Source organism: Cydia pomonella, chromosome 8 (genome assembly GCF_033807575.1).
Source record: "Cydia pomonella isolate Wapato2018A chromosome 8, ilCydPomo1, whole genome shotgun sequence".
Lineage (NCBI taxonomy): Eukaryota > Metazoa > Arthropoda > Insecta > Lepidoptera > Tortricidae > Cydia > Cydia pomonella.
The window spans coordinates 11,133,313-11,155,921 of record NC_084710.1 but is presented as its reverse complement, the minus strand read 5'-3'; the positions used below and the strand labels follow the sequence as shown (position 1 = coordinate 11,155,921).

The 22,609-nt window shown below is 38.3% G+C and overlaps 3 protein-coding genes across 5 annotated transcripts in view; 1 reads left to right on the top strand and 2 right to left on the bottom strand.

The window, feature by feature from the left end:
- Positions 1–4,362: 4,362 nt before the first annotated feature.
- On the bottom strand, positions 4,363–5,864 carry LOC133520571 (uncharacterized). The gene is made up of 2 exons (XM_061855077.1): positions 5,597–5,864; positions 4,363–5,516 (listed from the first exon to the last, which is right to left on the bottom strand). The coding sequence occupies exons 1-2, from the start codon at positions 5,721–5,723 to the stop codon at positions 4,399–4,401; spliced, it is 1,245 nt and encodes a 414-aa protein (XP_061711061.1). The 5' UTR covers positions 5,724–5,864; the 3' UTR covers positions 4,363–4,398.
- Positions 5,845–20,549, top strand: LOC133520569 (venom allergen 5-like). Of its 3 annotated transcripts, XM_061855071.1 has the most exons (8): positions 5,845–5,952; positions 8,228–8,386; positions 14,230–14,326; positions 16,411–16,540; positions 17,026–17,110; positions 17,389–17,557; positions 18,256–18,435; positions 18,531–20,549. In XM_061855071.1, exons 1-8 carry the CDS (start codon positions 5,845–5,847, stop codon positions 20,531–20,533), a joined length of 2,931 nt encoding a protein of 976 aa, XP_061711055.1. In that variant the 3' UTR covers positions 20,534–20,549. The 3 variants fall into 3 exon arrangements, with proteins under 3 accessions (XP_061711055.1, XP_061711057.1, XP_061711056.1); XM_061855073.1 differs by lacking the exons at positions 18,256–18,435; positions 18,531–20,549 and having other exon boundaries at positions 17,393–17,525; XM_061855072.1 differs by lacking the exons at positions 5,845–5,952; positions 14,230–14,326 and having other exon boundaries at positions 8,368–8,386.
- LOC133520570 (uncharacterized) overlaps positions 20,542–22,609 on the bottom strand; it is a 20,399-nt gene continuing 18,331 nt past the window's right edge. The window contains exon 9 of the mRNA XM_061855074.1: positions 20,542–20,876. Within this exon, the coding sequence (XP_061711058.1) occupies positions 20,563–20,876 (314 nt within the window). The 3' untranslated portion in view covers positions 20,542–20,562. The remainder of the gene's footprint in view (positions 20,877–22,609) is intronic.

Here is a 22,609-nt window from a genome sequence, read left to right as displayed (position 1 = left end):
GCATTCCAAATCTAGAGCAGAGCCCAACTGTGGAAGTACCTCCACCTTACAGAAAACCGCAGCCAAATAACACTAGACCCTACTCATAGTGTTGTGTTCCTGCCGGTGAGTAAGGTTGCCAGAGCTCAACGAGGGGGGAAGGGGTTTACGGTCGGCAACGCGCATGTAACTCCTCTGGAGTTGCAGGCGTACATAGGCTACGGAGACTGCATACCATCAGGCGGGCCGTAAGCGTATTTGCCACCGACGTAGATAAAAAAAAAACGCTTTGTGTCTCTCTATCACTCTTTCATATAAGTGCGACAGTGACGATTGCATTTCGATCGCTACGGAGCGTAAGCCAGGCCGCGTAGCCAACATGCAAATCGCTTACGCTTGGCTAGGCCGGCAGTTCCGATAAGTTCATTCGTTGTACAGTCAGCATCAAAAGTACCTAGCGGATGAAACAACGCGCCTAAAGTATCTGATATTCCGGATAACTTTTCCAAATATAGATAAATTGTTAAAACTCGCGTTTACAGTCCTAGTTATTCTATATATTAAATACATCACTTTTTGGTAAGCGTTATTTGATCCGCTACTTTTGATGCTGGCTGTACCACCGTCCACATTTTTTAACTAACATTTCATAAATGGCCACAAGTTCTTACATATTGCTTTGTTAGCAGGGCTTTGCCGATTGACTTATAAAATAATAAATATACTTACCAATTTTATTTCAGGCATACACCCCTATTAAACATAGTGAAATACAAAAACTAAAACTGGTGACTATGATAAAATTATTATGAAAACGGTATTGAAATTGAAAAGGGCTCCCTTGTGAACTATTATAGTTTTGCCAATGGCCTTCCGTTCCTGTTTGTCTGATCGCGGCCTACTAACTTATCAATCACGCCGACAAAGATACAGTATAAAATCTAGAAATACATCGCAAATTACCTCTAATAAGGTCCTCCTGAAGGTGGACGTCCAAAATGCTTTCAACAGTATCGACAGCTGCTCAGTCTCTTAGAACAAACACGCATGAAAGTACCATGTAATATATATTACTTTATTTGGCAATGTTATAGCAATGCTTCCCAATTACTTTTTAAAGAAAATCATCTCTCCTCAGCCGTAATAAGCTGCCAACAGGGCGACCCGCTTGGCCCAGCGCTTTTCAGTTTAGCAATTCACCCAATAATTTTGAAATTCAATTCCAAATTTAAGGTGTGGTACTTAGACAACGGCACCCTAGGAGGCATTTTAATTGAAAAATTCAGCGGGCTTGGACTAGAACTGAACTCTTCTAAATGTGAACTTATCTTTTCCGATACATATTCGGACAAAGATTTTGCCATATCTAAATTCCGTCATCTTGCTCCTATTATTAAAATTACAGAGAAAAGCTCACTTCGCCTCCTAGGGGCACCTGCGTTGGATGAATCATTTTCAGATTTTTTAGAGGACCATATTAAAAATTTCAACGAAGTTTCATATCGCATGTCGAGAACAAATGCTCATGTAGCTACACCATTATCCGATACTGCCTTTTGGTACCAAAATTTATCATTGACCATCTGTTATGTAATCACTCATACGTAAAACTTTTATTTACGGCTGTTGTTGTCCTAAATATTAATAAATAAAAAACCAGCCTTCAAGAGCGCGCTCGCCAGCTTGCCGCTTTCGAATGGGGATCCGGGCAGTGGCTCCAAGCTCTGCCTTCCATATCAACTGGAACCCTTCTGGACGACTCCACCTTCCGCCTCTTCATCGCTCTCCGCCTGGGAGTGACCTGTGTTGCCCCACATCGTTGCCGCTGTGGTAACCCTGTTGACCAGTTAGGTCACCATGGACTATCCTGCGGCAGAAGCGCTGGGCGTGCCCCCCACCATGCTGCCCTTAATGATACCATCCGTCGGGCCTTAGCCAGTGCGGGAGCTCCGGCCGTTTTGGAACCGACCGGCGTCGCCCGCGATGATAGTAAGAGACCCGACGGTATGACCCTAACGGCCGTTGGTCTGGGACGCAACCTGTGCCGATACTCTGGCGCTGTCTCATCTCCATGGCACCGCAGTGAAGGCTAAGGCCAATTCGACTGAGCTCTTCAAGCGGCGCAAGTTGCATAATTGAGCCGTTTTGGGTTGAGATTCTAGGGCCCTGGGGTGAAAGCGCCCACAAAGTCTTCAAAGAATGTAGCCGCAGGTTAGTCGACTTGACTCCTGACCAGAGGGCTGGGTCATATCTAGCACAGCGGATCAGCATTGCCATACAACGTGGCAATGCTGCCAGCCTTCTGGGCACGCTACCACTAGACGACGATTTGGGGCAAATTTTCTATATATGTATAGCTTATTTTTAAGTTTAGTTTTTAATTTTAGTTTAAAAAAAATTGGTATGAAGTCCCCAACAATGGGAATAATTTTATTTTCGCTTCAACCTTATGGATTAAAATGAATGGTGTGGTCAGATCTGACATGTCAGTCTGGCATGTTTAAAAATAATAGGGGTCTTCACTTGTTCTTTTTTTTATACATGAATATTTTTAAATATAATAGCTCCAAAAGTCTAAAAAAATTCACCCCTCCCCTCGAATCTATTCAATATTGATTGGATTAACTGTTTTTAAATTTATAAAATTCATGTGCAAATTCGAAAATATTCGCTTTTGCTTGTATTTATAGTTTTTAAACGTACAATTATGCGTAGTCCGACACGAACTGTTTTTTATTAATAAAATTCACGCGAAGCGGCGACAAGAAAGATTTATATAGTGAATAGCATTCAGTGGCACAGGCATGCAATAAATAAAGCTACAGAATTGTGAAACCATGCCAGGGGAGCTGCGGGAAATATTCACTTTCAATTTGTTTCTTTTCCCCAGTTGTGATATGGGCTATGGAGGAACCTCTGAATTATTCAAACACCTTCTTCATAGGTTTGTGGCCAAATAATGTTACGCCCCACTTTGCTTTTATTCGTTTTTTTATAGGATTTTGTACTTGTAAAGTTAAATAAGGGCATATTTCACAATGTCCAAGTAAAGTATTGGATAGCTAATTAACAAATAAATTAACTTCCAATTGCCCTATAAAACTTCCTACAAAACTTAGCACTTTATTTACCAGTAGCTTATTTCAAGATTGTGAAACACCAACGATGACATATAAGTAGCAAGTAGCTTATTCAGAACTTTACTTGGATATTGTGAAACAGGCCCTAAGTATAATTAACAATTACTAACATGGTATCTTTCTTTATTATACGAGTACATTGGCTGTGAAATATGTTTTTTACCACACTAGCTCGTATGCTCGTACAGCCAGTTGCATTTTATTCACATGTTTATTCAATATTGAGTTGTATGCTTATGTTGGCTGATAGAATTGACGTTTAAATATGATGATTTTGAGTGATAAACATTTAATAACGTCCATTTGAAATTGATTTGTAATGTTTTGAAGGTAGTATTTTCCTTGCGCAGGGCGGTGAAAAAATGTGTTTTTTTTTATGATACAGGAGGCAAACGAGCAGACGGATCACCTGATGGTAAGCGATTACCGCCGCCCATGGACACCTGCAATTCTTTTCACTCGGGAGCAAAGTTTGTTTAACCCTCGTGCTTTGAAACCCTCGCAACGCTCAAAATCCCACTTTAAGAACCACGGCGGCGTACGTACGTGAGCGCGTGTGACAAGTGTGACAACCAACTGGCTTGCTTTTGTACCGTGGACGGGACGAGATTCGTAGGTATAAATCCGAGCTCACGCGGAGAGTTCCATAGGCCTGATAACATGTAAATGTAGACAACAAACGTACCTTTATCTTATAACTATATTTACAGTACATATGGGGCTACTTTATAGCACTAGTGCGAGAAGTAGCATATTACGTTACTGTGTCGAACATTTAAAGGGCCATATGTACTGTAAAACGTTGTACGATACATGTGCGAATAGGTAATTCGCAACTCGTGTCGATTTAAAACACTCCCTTCGGTCGTGTTTTAATTTATCGCCACTCGTTTCGAATTTCCTATTTTTCGCACTTGTATCGTAATGTACTATTATGTAGTTAATAGACCAAAGTCTAGGCTGAAGAATAGGCTGAATTTGTATGTCAATTAAATCCGAGAAGAGAGCATTTTCCAAATTTCAGTAAATATTATTTACATATCAATTAAAGAAGCACTTTATGCTTTGACTACCCTTGCCAAGGATGGAATGCCTAAAATAGGTACCATACTTTGCAACTTCGGCATTAACTTTGTTTTCGCCTTTGCACTAACCATTTAGAAAATATCATAAGATGAAAGCCAAAGCGGGAGAGACTTCTTAATAAATCAACGAACATTTTATACCTCAATAAAAAATGCTCTTTAATAGAAAAACGTTTATTCCAAGCCAAATCATATCACAACGACATTGTCGATAACAATTTAAAAAGTGAGAATATGAGTACGAGTACAAAAGTGTTAGATCTACATGTGCTTACAGACGAATCACAATAACACTCCTTGACGAAATCCTTATTGTTGTGAATTTTCAAATCTTTTACAATTTCCTTAATAAGTGCATCTTGATTAACATCATAAACAATCCCTTTTGTAGATTCCTTCTTACTGTCATGATAATATTCGTTATCATCGTAAGGTCTTCTTTCGCGACTATCGTTGTCTTCATAATATAAATCGTCGTCTAAACGCGTTGTGAGCTTACGGCACTTGTGTTTATGTTTCCGAGGAATTTTCAAATCGCTGAATATTGGTTGAGGATAGCTAACTGTGTAGGGAATCATCGGAGCTTCACTAGCAAAATATGTATAGGGTACGTAAACTGGGTAGAAACTGTATGGATTAGAAGTTACAAAATCTTGGAATGGCTGACTCTGACTGCAAGAATGGTTAGTTACAGCGCCATAGCGCGAGCACTCGTGAGCTCTAACGTTCGGAGTAGAGTGAGTACATCTTTTTTTATTATGACTAGTACCCGAACATTTACATGGACTTGATGGATTCGTTTTTTTACACTTACACTTTTCTTTGACTCCAGGGTCAGATAAACTTCTCATCCCGATGACTTTACTGTTAAATGGTATGTTTTTTGAAGATTTATTAATTTCTGGTTTTAACGACAGTATCTTATTATGATTTGTTTCGTCATGTTCTGCAAGTTTATTTGCTTCCAATTTTAACTCCGATGCTATCTCAGATTTCGATAAAGGGTCTAAATATTCATCGTTGTTGTTTATTTTGATATTAACGAGCTTGTTCTGATCTCTTATGTCAACATCCCTTACGTTATTTATGTGCTTGAAAATTGGCCATTTCTGTTTTATTTCCAGAGTTGGAGTAATCAAATGATGCTTACTTGAAAGGGGTAAAGGATTTTTAGAACTTTCTTTTTGGTCATGTTTGTGTTCCACCACAGATAGCAGCATTTCATCGCTAAGTATTTTGTCAAAAATATTGGACTTTAAATCATTATTAAGATTGCTTGTTTTATGGTTCGTTCGTTTAAGTTGAGCAGCATCTGAAAAAAAATACGTTTATTACAGACCGTGTAACGTTTTAATAATATGCAACGGGAGAGGAAATTTACATCAAGTTTACCTCTTGAGTTGGAAATTTCTTCGAGTTCTCCTACATAATTCGTAGTCCTTATGGATCTTTGGGCGAAACAGTTTATCTCCGAATGAGTAAAATATGCAAACACTAAAAAATAGAATACAAAAAACATAACAGAAAATGAACATTTTACTGACACCAGTTGAGAGCTGCCAAGTCGTTATAAAACGAATCTATTAGGCCGTGTTTGACAATTCTTTTGGATAGGGTATTTCGATTTAGGATATTTTATTATGATAAATGTAAAATTGCTCGTGTTGTTTATTTGTGTCAGTAACATTGGTGGGTGCTGCTGTGATTACTGCAGGATATGTCCGAGCCACACGCTCTGCATGTATAAGGTGGGTTAATTACTTGATTAGTGGCGTGTCCGTGTATCCGTAGTGTGCAGGCCAAGCCCTGTATTCTATACAAGTGGTATGTGACACTTGCATACCATGCAGTCACGTAGCCATTAAGGTAATAAAGCTCCGTACGTATGAAATGTAGCTATTATTGTTACAGAAAATATTATAATAAAATGTCTTAAGACTTCATTTTCTACTGGTACAAATTTCTTAAAACAATACGACGTACGTACCCATACGAACTTACTCTATGAACATCTAGCTTACATACAGTGGTTTTCCACTGAACTCCCTAATAAATCCCGTATAACCGGTGAAATATGACCACTACTACTGGTAAGAATTAGATATAAACAGACAGATGTTGAAAACTTCAAAAAGTCAAACAATGATTGGCATGTAAGACAATATTAAGAAACATACTGGTTCTCGGAAAACTGTATAAATATAAAAAGCAGATTCAGAGATAAATAGCAAAAACACAGTGATGGAATATATATATATATACCAAGGTCTTCGCTTCGAAAAACAGTCTGTAATGTATGACACATTTTCCCGCTAATAAAGAAAATATTAGTTTAAATAAAATTATATATGTCAAACTACATTACCATTACCATACCATTACAATATTTGACGTTGTCAAACTACGCGCTGTACAGTTGAGTTCCTCGTGGCATAATACAACAAGTGGGGTCATTTGTGAGCTCTAATGACACTTCAAGAGTCTATGTAGAAAGAGAAAAGTTGTTGAATGTATGGGGCCCAATACATTCCACGACTGTTCTCTTTCCGAACAGACGCTAACAATTATTTCAGTTCATTGCAAACACACAACGCACATAACTCCAGTTCCCAAAACGGGAACTTTTTAATCAGCTGGCTTTTGAGAAAACTCACGTTGAACGATTGCCAGTTTCGTGGTTTTAATTTGTACCGAAGAACCTGCGAAAAAGTACGAAAAGTTTTAATTTAGAAAACAAACAAAACAACAGCTTTCTTCATTTACTTTTAATCAACAGAAATGCAAAATATGTGTAGCTAGGGTAGAATAGAACAACTGAAGCTATACCAAATTATACCGTTGTAGACGTCGAGATAAACTTAAAATATATTTAATTTAAAATTTCATTCTTTGTTGAGTCATTATCACAGCGAACTCACAATGATCTTTAAGCACAATAAACCCTACCTACTAGCGCTTAAGTCCTCTATGCCATCATATTCCGCCATTTTGAACCTTTCTACTGAACCTGCTCACATAATTTTACTAGAATCGGTTGAATAATGCAGCCTGCAGAGGAGAATATCCGGACATGCGAAAGAATTTTTGCTCCACCTGTAATGGAGACCTTCGCTGACGTTCGGTCATTTTTTTTGTAAGTAATAAAAAAGCGTAAAATTGTACATAAACATTAACCCCTCTTGTTCAAAAAGCTGTACCAGCCTGAATAAGTTAATTTTTGGTCTTTCCTTCAAATGCTTAAACCAAAATGACAGATAAAGACAAATGATGAGGCTTGTCGCGAGTTTATTGACCGAGGGTTAACGTAGGTCTCCATTTCAGCTTGAAATAAAATGCTTTCGTATGTCCGGATGTTCTCCTCTACAAGTCGCATTTCTCAACCGATTCTCGTGAAATGTGAGCAGGTTCAAAAATGAAATAGAATTGTATTTTCGATGCAGCATTTTTTTTTTAACATGGCGGAGCCATGGGGGTTCACGAGGTCTACAGCTCACAGAGCCTCTAATGAATAATTTAATAACGCTTTTACCACCCATATAACCATTCTCTATTAAAGCAACATAGGAATATATGTTAAATTATGTGTATATTTCTAAGTTTCACTCCTGTTGGTATGGAAACAATCGGCCCGAGGAGTCCCGGTACCCTGAATTTTTTTGGGGCTTTATCAAAGAGGCTGGTGGATGCGACTGGGGACCGTAGGGCTGGCAGCTTCCTCGCACAGCGTATTAGTATTGCAATTCGGCGGGATAATAAACTTACAAGTAAACCGCAGAGCAAGTTCGTATTAAAGAATATTGAATACAATGAATACATTTCAATACTGAATGTGCTACATTTACGCTCCTTCATTGTGCGACTACTTCGTCCCCGTAGCGGTAGCGCTATTACGCCTTAGTGTAAAGCCTGAGTGGACGCTCGAAGCGGAGCGTTCGGCGGGACGCACAGCGTGGCGTCGGGCTAACAAATGCTGTGCAAATGCTTTAAGTACGTATATCTCATTATAATTATTTATTTTTACAGAGACCGGGGCCGGGCCCTAACTGCAGATCGTACGACAAGACTGCTTTAATAACAAAGGAGGATGTCGAGACGATCGTCAACAAAATTAACCAAAGGAGGAACTTTGTCGCTCTCGGTCTGGCCAAGAACTTACCTAGTGCCGCTAACATGAATGAAATGGTTAGTCTCAGAAAACTATTTACACTTAGGTCCGAGTACAATTACTGATCTGACTTGGTAGACATGGCGGCGTTACAGCAAAGTAAATAACTTTTGTGTAAACTCATTTTCTCAAACATTTGAAAAAATATCTCGTGATTAAAGGTTTTTTTCTAATAACAAAAATGAGCAACCGAGGCATAAAACCTAAATTTTTAAATTCGAAAATGTATTTCTAGAAATATGAAATAGGTAAGTACGTTTCCTATATAATCAATTTATAGCGTCTTGCAATAGTCATTTTAATCTACGTAATGTACAAGCGTAGTTACATTTAGTGATGTCTAAATCAATATTTTCATCTAGCAACTATAAATCCCACTTTTTGCCACAAAATAGACATGCACGCACATATAAGCAGCTTTCATGCGAGTAAATATTGGCATATTGACAGTATATATTCTGTTCGTGCTTCATGCTTAATCTCCGCTGACGGGAAACTATGTGCAATAGTCCTGCAGTCTGTTCCGAATTATAAAAACTTAAATTTCTATCTAACAAACAAAAATAATATGTCCAAATGATATCAAACAGCAACAATTTCAAAAGTATCTTAAGTAATCCCATCCGAAGAGGCATGCAACTTGGCAAGCACGTAGCTTACGTAGATAAGAAAAAGTAGAAGACCCAAAATAGTTTTTGATTGCAAACGGTTTTGTATGACCGAAAAAGTTTTGAATCGCATCTGGTTACGAAGCTCCGGTTACGTACGAGGCCGACCTTCAGGCATGAGGAAAAGACGAAGAATTTCAAGCAATAACTTCAATTAAGACGGAATTATTATTTTCCCAGAAGGGGTGCCCGCTGTTATTGGAAAGAAGGCAGAGGCATTGTCTGCATCGCTTATTCATCTTAAGCAGTTGTCGGCTCATGTTGCGTTGGTTTTGTTACGTAGCTCCTTTTCCATGCCACGTATGGTGTATACTTTGCGGACATCCCCGTCATGGTTATTTCAGCAGTCGGTTAAGGACTTTGACCAAATATTGCGGCGTGGCCTTGGTCTCGTATCTCGGATCTTGTCACTCGTATTCTGTCCGTAGATGGTGGCAATTTCGAAATCCCGTTTTTGCAAGAAGCTTTAATGGAGTGGCAGCTTAGATGTCCAAGTGATGCACGACCCGATAATTTGAAGTCACAGAGGTCCTGGGACGACTTGCTTAGTAAAATGACCTATGATAATTTATTGGAGGGTGCTGTCGGTGTGGATGCTGCCCGGTTGAGAGCTGTGGGGGAGCCTGAATCTGGAGCTTGGCTACACGCGCTACCGTCGTCGCATCTGGGGACTCTCTAAGATAATGAGTCTCTTAGGATCGGGGCGGCTTTGAGGTTAGGGTGTGCGGTTTGCCAGCCTCACCAGTGCATCTGCGGAGCCATGGTTGAGGCGAACGGCCACCATGGCCTAAGTTGTGCACGATGTGCTGGTAAATTTTCGAGGCATCATTCCATAAATGATATCGTTCGTCGGGCATTGATATCCGCCCAACTGCCTTGTGTTTTAGAGCCTCAGGGTTTGAGTAGGACAGACGGCAAACGACTGGATGGGTTAACGCTGGTTCCTTAGGCGAGGGGGTAAGTAGTCACACGGTGCGGAGAACGGGGGCTACGGCGGAGGGTGCAGCAAAGCTCAAGCACCTCGTTACCCATGGTTTGAAAAATTAAAAATAAAACGCAAGTACATTGTAACAGTTGTAACATTGGTGTAACAGTGCCTTGGCCTCACCATCATCAGATGATGCTAAGGAACTGCTTAAAATTTATTTTTCCTCATTGTTAAATGTTACCTAGAGTCATACATGTAATTTTTTGGATTACGGGGGTGGCTTAGCGTAAAGCTAAAACTCCCAGGTAAAATAAATGAAAAAAAAAAAAAAAAAAAGCTCAAGCATTCCAAATACTCGAACTTGGAACCAGTTTACGACTTTGTCCCGGTTGCGGTGGAAACTGGTGGACCCTGGTGTTCTGAGGCGAAAACCTTCATTAAAAATCTGGGGCGGCGGTTAAGAAAGCGAGGTTTGGGTCCCCGTTCTGGCTCATACCTGGTCCAGCAAATATCATTGGCAGTATAGCGCGGTAATGCGGCCAGTATTTTTAGAACTTTTGCGCCGGGTACGTGTCGTCTCGGGGATTAACGGGGAGGCGTAGGTAGTTTTAGGTTTTTGGACAAAGCTTGTTGCGGATTTTATGTTGTACCTACATTAATGGCGAAGCCTGTGGCGGATTTTCACTTATGTAAATTGTACGAAGTTTGTTGCGGATTCTGTTTTGTATCTATGCTTTTGACGAAGCTTTTGTGGATGATGGTTATGGATTAAACATTTTTTTTTATTAGACGGAAGTATACCACGTCCATACAAAAAGAGAAAACGTTTTTCCACTTCTAAATATTTTCCACCCTCCATGAATTTTTGGATGTTATTAACACAATAAACAACTAGGTTTATAGGTTTTCCTTTTTTTTTCAAAATTTGCAAAACAAACAAAAAAAATATTTTTTCAAAAAAGCGAAACCTATAAACCTAGAATATATTATGTTGAAGCGGTTGACATCAAAATCAAAGTGATTTGTTAAAATTTAGTTAGTGGAAAACGTTTCCTCCCAAAATGGAATTACATAGAGAAATTACCGTTATTTCGTAAGATTTGAAAAGCTATATACTTCCTTCATAACAAAATATTCACCATTAAATTTTATACATAGGTACAATAGTTGCCAATAATTTAGAGTCTGTTGCTAGGACATAGTTTTCGAATTATGTGTGGCCCAAAGGGTGTAGCAGGGTAGCCTAGGAAAAATTGCCCCCAGCGATTTTGGGCCGAAACTGTAATCAAACGATGCCTTTAGGGGAGGTTAAACTCTGCACAAAGTTTCATCCCTCTGTTACCCCCTGGGGGTGAAAAACAACCGATTAACCCCAAAACTGTTTTAATTATTCTTTCATAAACTATGAAAGTGACGAATTTCAAATTTTGTACAAATATTAATAAGACTAAAAGCTAATCGGGTGTTTTTCACCCCCAGGGGGTAACAGAGGGATGAAACTTTGTGCAGAGTATAACCTCCCCAAAAGGCATCGTTTAATTACAGTTTCGGCCCAAAATCGCTGGGAGCAATTTTTCCTAGGCTATCCTGCTACACCCTTTTGAATAGACCTGTTTTTCTGCCGTACGACGCTGTACCAAAAATAGTTTTATTTGTCAAGGGAAATACTGTTAATCAACATTTAGTGGTCTTTATATTCATTGCCTCCTTAGCCTTTCTCTTGACATATTACCTAAGCCTTTCTTGTTTGGTTTTAGTTACTCAAGTTGCCCATAATATGATTTATGGCAGAACAAAGTCGCTCGTCAAAATTTGCACGTCACGTAATTTGAACTATAATTCCTAGCAATATTTTTAAAAGGCAACTATTGTAGTAAAATTTATAAAGGATTTATTGTTCATTGTCAGTTTTGTTGTATCTTCAATCGTTTTTCTAATAACATTGAAATACCGCAAAATGGGAGACTAAAGTGGGAACATTAATAGGAAAGTTAAATATCCACGTGACAAGTGGTTTACTCTTCTATGTTTTCTCTAAATAAATCATATTACTAACAATTAATTAAACATCCAACAGAAAATCGGAGCAGAAAATCACAAGTAATTCTTTCGGTAGGTACCCATAAATTGATAATTAATCAAGTTTATTCTTAGACCGACGGTAAGCGAGGCAATCACAATTTTCTGAGACCAATATCTAGGTGACTGAGAAAAAACATTCATTAAAGCTAGTTTCTCCGAAAATGGGACCAGCTAGGCACACTTATTATCTTTTTAACTTCCTACTGATTTGCTACTGATACTGTAAATATCAAACATTTATGTACGATTAACACCGACCGGCTGGAGTCGGGCCGCGCCGGTGAGTATTTTCAATGTGCCTGTACATAATGTATTAAACACAGTTAAAAACCCTTATGTCCTTAGTGACCGGTGTTAAGTATTATTTTTAATGTCCTCTCTTTTAAAATTTCCGGCTACCGGAAGAAGAATCGATAAAATATATACGTATTGCCCGGAAGCACTCCGATTGAGCTGTCTGCTACATAATGCAATATCCCACCGGGTTGATGATGAAAACGAATACTTATACAGTCAAGGTATTAAATATCGATGAGTGCCAAAATATGGTCACACTACCTTAATATATAGGCATTAAGCAAAATTTTAAACAGAAGTATACTTTATTAACTATTAACGGGACTTAATCGCGTATTAAGTTTTAAATTTACCTTCGACGTTTCGAGGACTGCATACGTTGCGGGGACACCCGTGCTCTCGGACAAGACTGGCTAAAGTTGACATCAACATCTTCTAGCCGCGCGAGATTCCCGAACTACCCGGACCTGGGGGCGGATTTTTGAATTTCGATCGCTCGATTTCGTGGTCTACCTTTAATAATATCTTACTAGGCATTTCAATTCCACTAATAGAATTAAAAACCGGCCAAGAGCATGTCGGGCCACGCTCAGTGTAGGGTTCCGTAGTTACTCTTCCGTCACAATAAGCTAAACTCGAGCTTAAAGTATAGTAAATTGTTAACCAAGGGATGAAACGGTACCTTTCACCTGAGTTAAACAAATAGGCAAATTTGCATAATCAGTACCTAATTAAAATAAGTCTTTTTACTATGAAGGGAAAACTTTTTGCGATAACTCAAAAACAGCTAAACTGATCATGTCCGCTATAGTTTTCATTTAATGTCTTTCTTAAGCTCTACTTCCACGATTTTTTTCATATTTTTTGGACCTATGGTTCAAAAGTTAGAGGGGGGGGGACACATTTTTTTTTTCTTTCGGAGCGATTATCTCCGAATATATTCACTTTATCACAAAATGTTTCTTGAAACTCCCTATTAGTTTTGAAAGACCTTTCCAACGATACCCCACACTCTAGGGTTGAAGCGAAAAAAAAAATTCACCTTCACTTTACGTGTAGGGGAGGTACCCTAAAAAAAATTAAATTTTTAGATTTTATTGTACGACTTTCTCGGCTTTATTGATTTATATATCCATGCCAAATTTCAGCTTTCTAGCACTAACGACCACGGAGCAAAGCCTCGGACAGACAGACAGACAGACAGACAGACAGACAGACAGACAGACAGACAGACAGACGGACATGGCGAAACTATAAGGGTTCCGTTTTATGCCATTTGGCTACGGAACCCTAAAAACGAGTGGTCAATACCACTGGATTCCCAATCTCTATCGCTCGTATTTCAAGAATGTTATTTCGCCGTTTTTCACAGATTTTCGAGTGACGAAATCGAGCGCTCGAAATTCAAAAATCGCCCTCTGGTCTTGTTTATTGACTTGAACATTTTGCGCACTAGGGGTGTCCCTCTTAAGAGGAAAGAATTGCTTTTTGAACCTAAAGAAGTAAAACTTTTCTATGAAATTCCATTTCGGAAGAAAACGTTTTCCACTAACTAAATCTTAACAAATCACTTTGATTTTGATGTCGATCGCTTCAGCATAATATATTCTAGGTATGGCTTTATAAAAAAAAATAGTATTTCAAATTTTGAAAAAAAAAGGAAAACCTGTAAACCTAGTTTTTCATTGTGTCAATAATATACTAAAAATCATGGAGAGTGGAATATGTTTAGAAGTGGAAAAACATTGTCTTGGTATACTTCTATAAAGATCTCAAATAATAATCTTGTTTAGATCGCTAAAAAACCAAACCAACCCATTGTTTAGCAAGTAAATTAAAGACAAATAATACTATTTAATCAATAAGGTTTTTTTCCTAATTACAGCGTTGGTCTGAAGAACTGGCTTTATCTGCCCAACGATGGGCAGACCAGTGCGACCCCGCCGTCCGACCCGATAGGAAGGACCTATGTCGCGATTTGGGTACACAATACTATATATTTTCTGTTAATTAATCAATACACAACTATATTATATATGTAGTCACTGTAGTCAGCCTTATTTTTTCTAGAAAAGTTAAAAATCACCTCAGTGTGTCAAAGTTATGCCTAGTACTTAAGAAACATTCAATATAGATGACCACACAGTGCACAACATCTACCTATAGAGATGGGTAGGGGTGAGTAAATACTGAGTATTGTAGTGTCCAAATACTGAGTATTTACTCAAAGCACCCGATAAATACCCGTCTTTGCTCTTTTAAGTGGGTAAAAACGATTGCTAATAAAATATTTAAAAAGTGAGATTTAAGAACTGAATTACAATACAATACAAATCCTCTTTATTGCACAACCTCAGAATATACGTACATACATACGTAATATACGTACGAGGTTGACAAGTTAGCCAAAGCTGCCTGCACGAGAGGGGCGGAGGTATATGTTACTCCAGAGTTTACAGAAAAACTACATATATACAGTAGAAAAACACGATGTACCTGGAAGGAACATTTTGACGAACGTTGCAAGGAGAAAGGTGTGTGGTACAAAACTATGCAATGTGAACCTCCTCATATACCTTGGTTCACAAAAGCAGATTTAAGTAGGAAATTAATTAAGATAGCTTTAAGGTTACGTTCTGGACACATTCCGCTTAACAAGTTTGCTTACATGATGAAAAAAGAACCATCGCCAAACTGTGAGGCCTGCAATAAAATAGAAGACGTTCAGCATGTTTTGACGGAATGTGTACGGAATGAAGGCGAAAGATTAGCTCTGTTTCGCTTACTCAGTCTGAATAGGTTGGATATGGGTGGATTCCAGTGTATTTTGGCAGAGCCTTCGTCAGTTGAGGCCAAACAAATTTATTTATTTGTGTTAGACTATTTAAGTAGATATAAGACTATAACATAAATATTGACTGTAATATTGATTAAGGTACGATGGGGCTGACATAATCATTAAGGATTGTAAGTCCCTAAATAATAAAAGAAAAAAAAAAAAGAGCGATCTCTTCCAGACAACCTTTAGGTAGTGGAGAAATGGAACTCTTAATTTAACTAATTAGAAGGTACAATAAATCTAAATAGCAGTAGAGAGAATACCTTTAAAATTTAAGTCTACAACAGTAAGACAATACGACTGAATTGTTGAGTGTTAACGTGTATTAACAATATATACATAATAAAAACAATAAGGACGCTTAATTTATAAAAAAAGAATGGTAGGAGGTAATTCCCGACAGCCGCAGGCGAGCTTGCAATATTCTTACCCCCAGAGTTACACACAATGTTTTTCATCACACTTACGAAGAAAAAAACTAAATATTAACCGAAATAATTCTTAAATACGGTGACATATCAAACATTCGTCCGCCATTTTGTAATTTCTTGATAGGTTAGGCATCGAAGGCACAGACCTATTTGGCATTCAGCCACGATTGAAAATTATGTAAAAAAATTAAACGGCTGTTAAAGTGATCAAATTGAATAATTTTAAACAAACAAAAATATTAAATTATAAACGTCAGTAATTTAAAAGTAAAACTATTTTTTTTTCACAATCCATGATTCCCGCGGGATCAATAAATATAGGTGCTTCAGTGCAACTGCATGAAATTAGATCTTTTACGAACAAGTGTGATGAAAACATATATTTCTTACAATTTTGAGTACTTACTCCAGTAGCGGCTTAAGATGAGATGCCACGGTCCGGGCTGTCAGTACCGCTACTTTGTGGGCATCTACAGTTTAGGGGAACCTCGACACGAGAGAAGAAGTAGCGGCTTAAAAAATACACCTATATTTCAAATTTATGTCCTTTTCAGCACTCTAAATAGTTTATACCCACCGATTTGGGTATCAACGAGTAAATACAGTGTAGGTATATTGAGTAAATACTGAGTTTTTACTGTTTGCATTTACTCAGTATTTACCCGTCAGTATTTACTCACTACCCATCTCTAACAACAACCGTTATGACGCATATATTATTTAGTAGTATGTAGTACTCGTACAAATAAATTAAGTTTTAGTTTAGAAAGTATAAGAAAAACGTCTGTTGTTACAGTGGACACAAAAGTCGGACAGAGCATTGCTACTGTTATGGGTCTGTCGCCTGGATTGAGCGTTAAAAGTTTCGTGGAAATGTGGTACATGCAAGCTCTAGACTACAACGGAAGTGTCACTTATTACAACCAGTAAGTAACTGTATGTTTGTTACAATTATTTATAATAACTTTAAAAACTCTCGTAAATTTGACGATATTTACGTAGATTCTATGCGTTATAGTACATTACGTTACAAGTGCGAAAAATAGGAAATTCGAAACGAGTGGCGATAAATTAAACTTGTTACGAATTTCCTATTTTTCGCACTTGTATCGTAAATAACTATTAACTTTTAGGTAGATTAGATACCTAGAATGTATTATACGAATACATTACACCTAGGTGTCATATATGACAACTAGTACTTGCCGTTCATGGCAATACACATATAACATATTGTTTGGCTTGATTCATTTATAAAGGCCGCTTTCAATAATTATATTTTTTAAACTATTGTACAATTATTCCCACTGCTATAGTTCTTGTCTACGCTGCAATATCCTGAAGTTTTCAGAATTCAATAATAACACTGTTTGCTTGATTGTGATTGACCAATCAAAGAAAACCTTTTCAGAACAGAGGGCCGTAAAACTGATGATTTCACACAATTAATCTGGGCAGAAACAACGCTAGTCGGCTGCGGTAAAGCAAGATTTAACGTGAGTATCGCAATATTGAATGACGGTAGGTAAGTATTCGACTGTTGCATTCGCTTTCTCAGGTTAAGAGGGAGAGTTTCCCGATTTTTAAACCTCATTGTGGTTAGTTAAATATACACTATAATACTACAATTTAAGCTTAAGACACATTTAGCTGGTATTTGCTAAATAATTAATTTTAAACTTAGGTACATATGCGTGCGAGTGTTCGTTCGCAAGGCAGAAAAAGTTTGATGAAAATTGAAAGGCCAATAAACTAACATAATAATACTTTCCAGATAGACGACAAAGGCACGATGATAGACAGAATCGTTTGTAACTTTGCTCCCAAAGGAAACGTTCGAGGCAAACCAGTGTACACAATTGGATACCCGGCCACGCAATGCAAAGAAAACTCTCATAAAGATGAAAGATTTACGGGCCTTTGTAAATCTGTGACAGAAAAACGTAAAATGTTCAGATATTTACTTAACTCTTTGAACGTCAAGCGCCAGACACGTGTGGTCCAGACGCAATCCCCCTAAACCTGTATGATTCTATCCACAAAATTTAGTTGATCTAACTAAATATTTAATGAATACCCATTCATATATTTAGGTTGGTTATTAGAATATTAGAATAGGTTATTGCAGTAAGTCAAGCGCTGGTGGCCTAGCGGTAAGAGCGTGCGACTTGCAATCCAAGGGAGGCGGGTTCAAACCTCTGCTTGTACCAATAAGTTTTTCGGAACTTGTGTACAAAATATCATTTGATATTTACCAGTCGCTTTTCGGTGAAGGAAAACACCGTGAGGAAACCGGACTAATCCCAACAAGGCCTAGTTTTACCCTCTAGGTTGGAAGATCAGATGGCAGTCGCTTTCATAAAAACTAGTGCCTACGCCAAATCTTGGGATTAGTTGTCAAGCGGACCCCAAACTCCCATGAGCCGTGGCAATATGCCGTGACAACGCTAGGAAGAAGAAGAGAATAAGTTATTACAGTATTTATTCTCTTGGCGTTGAATGAAGTCGTGCCACTCATGGCGTTCATGATAAATATATAATTTTGTACTCCCAAAAAGTTAAATCATATGATTTCGTTTATGAATTACTTGCTTAGAAAGCATCTGATTGTGATAACAACAACTCATATGTGTTATTTTAGCTCAAAGAACTATAGCAACAACCGAAAACAGTCTGCTGAGAATCATTAACTTGTCAAAAAATACAGTGAAGTTGGATATGGACCCTCTTCGACTCGACTACAAAAACCGAGAAATAAAACAAGATAGATTGAATTTCATGAGACATCAGAATTTGAGACATATCCCAAATAGCACGCGCGGTAAGAAGAATTAGAGAAAAATGTCGCAAAGTTAATTTTTTCTATACGGCTTTTGTTATGTATAATTAAAGAAATTTATTGTCTTTCGATTTCAGGACTCGTGCACCACATAACACCAGTAAGGCAACAAAATATACAGGAATTACCAAATATGACTCCATGGCATGATGTTATAGCTCGCCAAAACCTTTTAGGACATTCTCAGAACATTTACGGTGCTTTTTATAGAACGAGATCTCCCATAGAACATAACAGAAGGAATGACTACATGAGAGACACGGGTAACGCTAATTATTATGATATCAACCTGGAACCACTAACTTTTGATGGGAAATGTACTCGTAAGTCAGGAATTGTTCATAATGATAATACGTGCTACTATGCTAGTGAAATAGGACAACCTCAATGTACTCGAAAAGCCAAAGAAAGAAATGAATACATACTAACATCTCCTCCTTCGTGCAAGAAAAAAGACCACGCATCTATAAATGTATGTGACTCTCAAAAACTTACTTGCATACCGAATCCAGCCACAACTGTAAACAATTGCAATTACAATTGTCACTGTCTTAATATGGAGAATCCGGGCTCGGAACATCGTCGCCGCATCCCAGGCGAATATGTGTACTACGATTACCTTCCCAACTTAGCCCTTCGGGGTGGAGTAGAATTCGAGGATAGGCACCCTACAAAGCATCGCACGGGTTCAATTACCTCATTGCCTAAAGACCAAAGTATTGGAAAGTACAAAGGAGGTTATTTCACCCGCAACATAAATATATATAAGCAAATAACAAATACACAAAAATCGGTGCGAAAGAATTATCGTGACCACAATCCCTATTTCGTAAATCCTAGAGAACGGTTTAAAAGACAAATAGAAACACAGTTTTCAGATTTTTGGAAAGTAGATGAATTGCTTAAACGATCAAAACGAAATCCAAGATATACGACACTGCGAAACAATTTAAAAACTAAATTCAAAACATTTGGTAACCTTGAAATTACTTCAGAACCCATAACTATACCCGGAAAAGATTTCAATGAACATCGTCATGACAGTGCAGACAAGTCTTTGTCGTTTGACGAGTTAATGTATTTTAGAAAAAACCGCGGTGGGGAAATTGACTTTAATATAAGAAGAAAAAACAAAAACGACAAAAAAACCACTAAACCTAAAACCACTAAACCTAAAACCACTAAACCTAAAACCACTAAACCTACAACCGCTAAACCTAAATCCACTAAACCTATAACCACTAAACCTAAAACTAGTAAACGTAAACTCGCACTCGTTGACGGTGCATCATCAACAGAACCAAAGAAGCCAATCACAACACCACCAGATACAACTACGCAGATACAAATGACTATAATCGGTAGCTTTTCTCCGCAGAGCGCTTGTACACGTAGAATTACATGTACGTGGACAATGCCAAAAATGACTGATGCGAATGGCAATATCATTAATAATGGTGGTGGTGGAGGAGGTGGAGGTGGCGGTGGCGGAGGTAGCTGGAATGGTGGGGGTGGTGGAGGCTTTCCAAACGGGAGGACGCCGTGGGGACACGTTGAAAACTGTACCCGAAGATATACTTGTAGTCGCATATTCTATAATCGAAATGTACAAGCAAGTGATACTGCTGCCGGAGAAACGACCCTTCCAGATGAAGATTATTGTGAGCGACGAGCACTCGACGTAAGACGAAAAGATTTGCATGAAACCGAAACTGTACAACGTTTACATCGTTATAAACATTCCAATGAACCTACTCTAGTTACGCCTTCAATGAAATTTGAAAGTACTGGAAAAGCTTATGTCGATTGCTTATGCAACGATAAAAAGACAAGAAAAAAAAGAAGTTACACTTGCAAACACAAGGAAGATAAAGAACTTCAAGAATGTAAATCAAAGAAAAAGGAGATCCCTAAAAATTTATTGCTTTTAGCTTTTAGTAAAATTTTACAATCGTGGGGAAATAATCGTAATAAGCATAGAAAAACTCGTAGTGAGTGTCATTGTAATGCAAGTGTACCGACACGTATGTATAGTAGTCACATGTTTATATTCTTTATTTTATTACACGTACTAAATTAAACAAAGGATTAATAACTGAGCTTGTTTATTTATCTCTGGTAATATAAACAATTCACGACAGGCAATACAAGCATTGATACTAAAGGGATCAATGTCAAACATTTACTTCGGGGGAAAATTTTATTGTATTCTAACACAAATTTTTCTACTTCACTGTCATGTTTTACAGGTGACTGTTTCTTATGAAACGAAATATGTTTCCCATTAGGGCGCTCATAAAATCTCGACATCATACGTAAATCGTAGTCTAACCCAAAAGTTTTATGTTTTTTAACATTTTTGTTTCTTCGTTTTTTCCTTTTAGATGGAGTTGTTTGTTTTCTTATAGACATATCATTCAAACCTAAAAATATAATAGATTTAATTAATACATATTTATTTAAGCGTAACTCTCTGCATATTTCGCCTCTTCCCCCGGACCTCCGTGAGGAGTAGACGTGTAAACCATATGTACGCTCATTAAAAAAGTAAATAAAATGTATTTAATACCATAAAATAAATTAAATTTAAATAGTGAAAATCCGCCGTAAACTACCAGGATCGCATAACAGCTGCGCCAACTGTGAGTAGTATCTGTGCAACAAGAACACTACCGTGACACTACCAATCACGTTAGCAAGAAAGAGACAGCTATAGTTATCTTACTTCGCCGCTCGCGTGCGACGCGCCTTAACCGGCGCGAGCGCATGCTACACCACTTTGCTTTGCTGCTCGCCTGGTACCTCTCGCCTGCATCGCCCCGTGATTTGTGAAATATTGCTGAGTTGCTGAACTGTTTTGTTTTGCTGTGTGTGTATGAAAAGTACTGTTATTGGTCAATCGACTGCTATCTCCTTATAATTGTTGCTCTCCTGGTTACTACGCTACAACAAGAATCGCAATCGCCTCCTCGACCATCTACTAAACTCAAGATTCTATCATCTCTTATTATTGCTGATTACCTAGTATATCTAGCGCCCAGAATGCCACTAAAACGCACTCCACCGGTATCCCCGGCCACAGAAGGTATGTCGAAAAAGCTGGACCCGCAGTCGCAGCCACAGAGGACGGTGCCGGCATCGATGTCGGCCTTACAAACACCCGCAATACAAGGACCGGGGAGCGGGAACGACTCTGAATCGAGCCTGACTGGCATGTCGGCCTCAGATCGCGACGAGCGCCGCCGTAACGTCACTCACAGGTCAAAGCGCAAGAGAGATGACGAGCCTACTATGTCAGACGTTATGGACCAAATGAAAAAGATGTTTGATCAATTCCAAGTTCAACAAAATGGAAAGTTAGACTCACTGCAAATGTCTTTTGACGAATTAAAACAGCAGAATAATAAAATCAGTGAGTCTATTGATTTTATCTCCGCTCAATACGATGACATGAAAAATAAACTGTCAAGTTTGGAAAACGAACGCCGTGCTGACCGTGAGTATATACAAACTCTAGAAAGCAAGATCGAGGACCTGGAAAGAGTAAGCCGATCGGCAAGCTTTGAAATCAAAAATATCCCTGTGACTAAACAATTTGAAACAAAGGAGGATCTAACGAAGGTAGTAGTTGAAACCGCAAAGGCATTACAACTTGACGTGCAGCCAGCTGATGTCCGAGACGTGTTCCGTGTCAATACAAAAAATGCGAACAAACCAATTGTTGTGGAGCTTACGACAGTCATTAAAAAAGAAAAAATACTGACCGCAATCAAAAGCTACAATAAGCAAAACAGGGGAAATAAATTTAATACCAGTACCATTGGCCTGAACTGCCCTCCGGCCCCTGTGTACATCTCTGAAAACTTACTGCCTAAAACTAGGAGACTACTTTACCTTGCACGCATGTTTGCCGATACCAACGACTGCGCATACTGGACCTACCGCGGTAAGGTGTATGTCCGTCTGACAGAGGGCGGTAAACCTCTTCATATAGCATCCGAAGCCGACCTCAAGCTGGATATTCTTAAGTCCCGCGTAATATGACTAGACCTAATGTACTTTACTTTTTGCATGTTCATTATTTCTCTTTATCAAGATTATATACTCAAAATAAGTGTAAAAATCATTATTTTAGGTGTATCTACTTTTTTAGCTG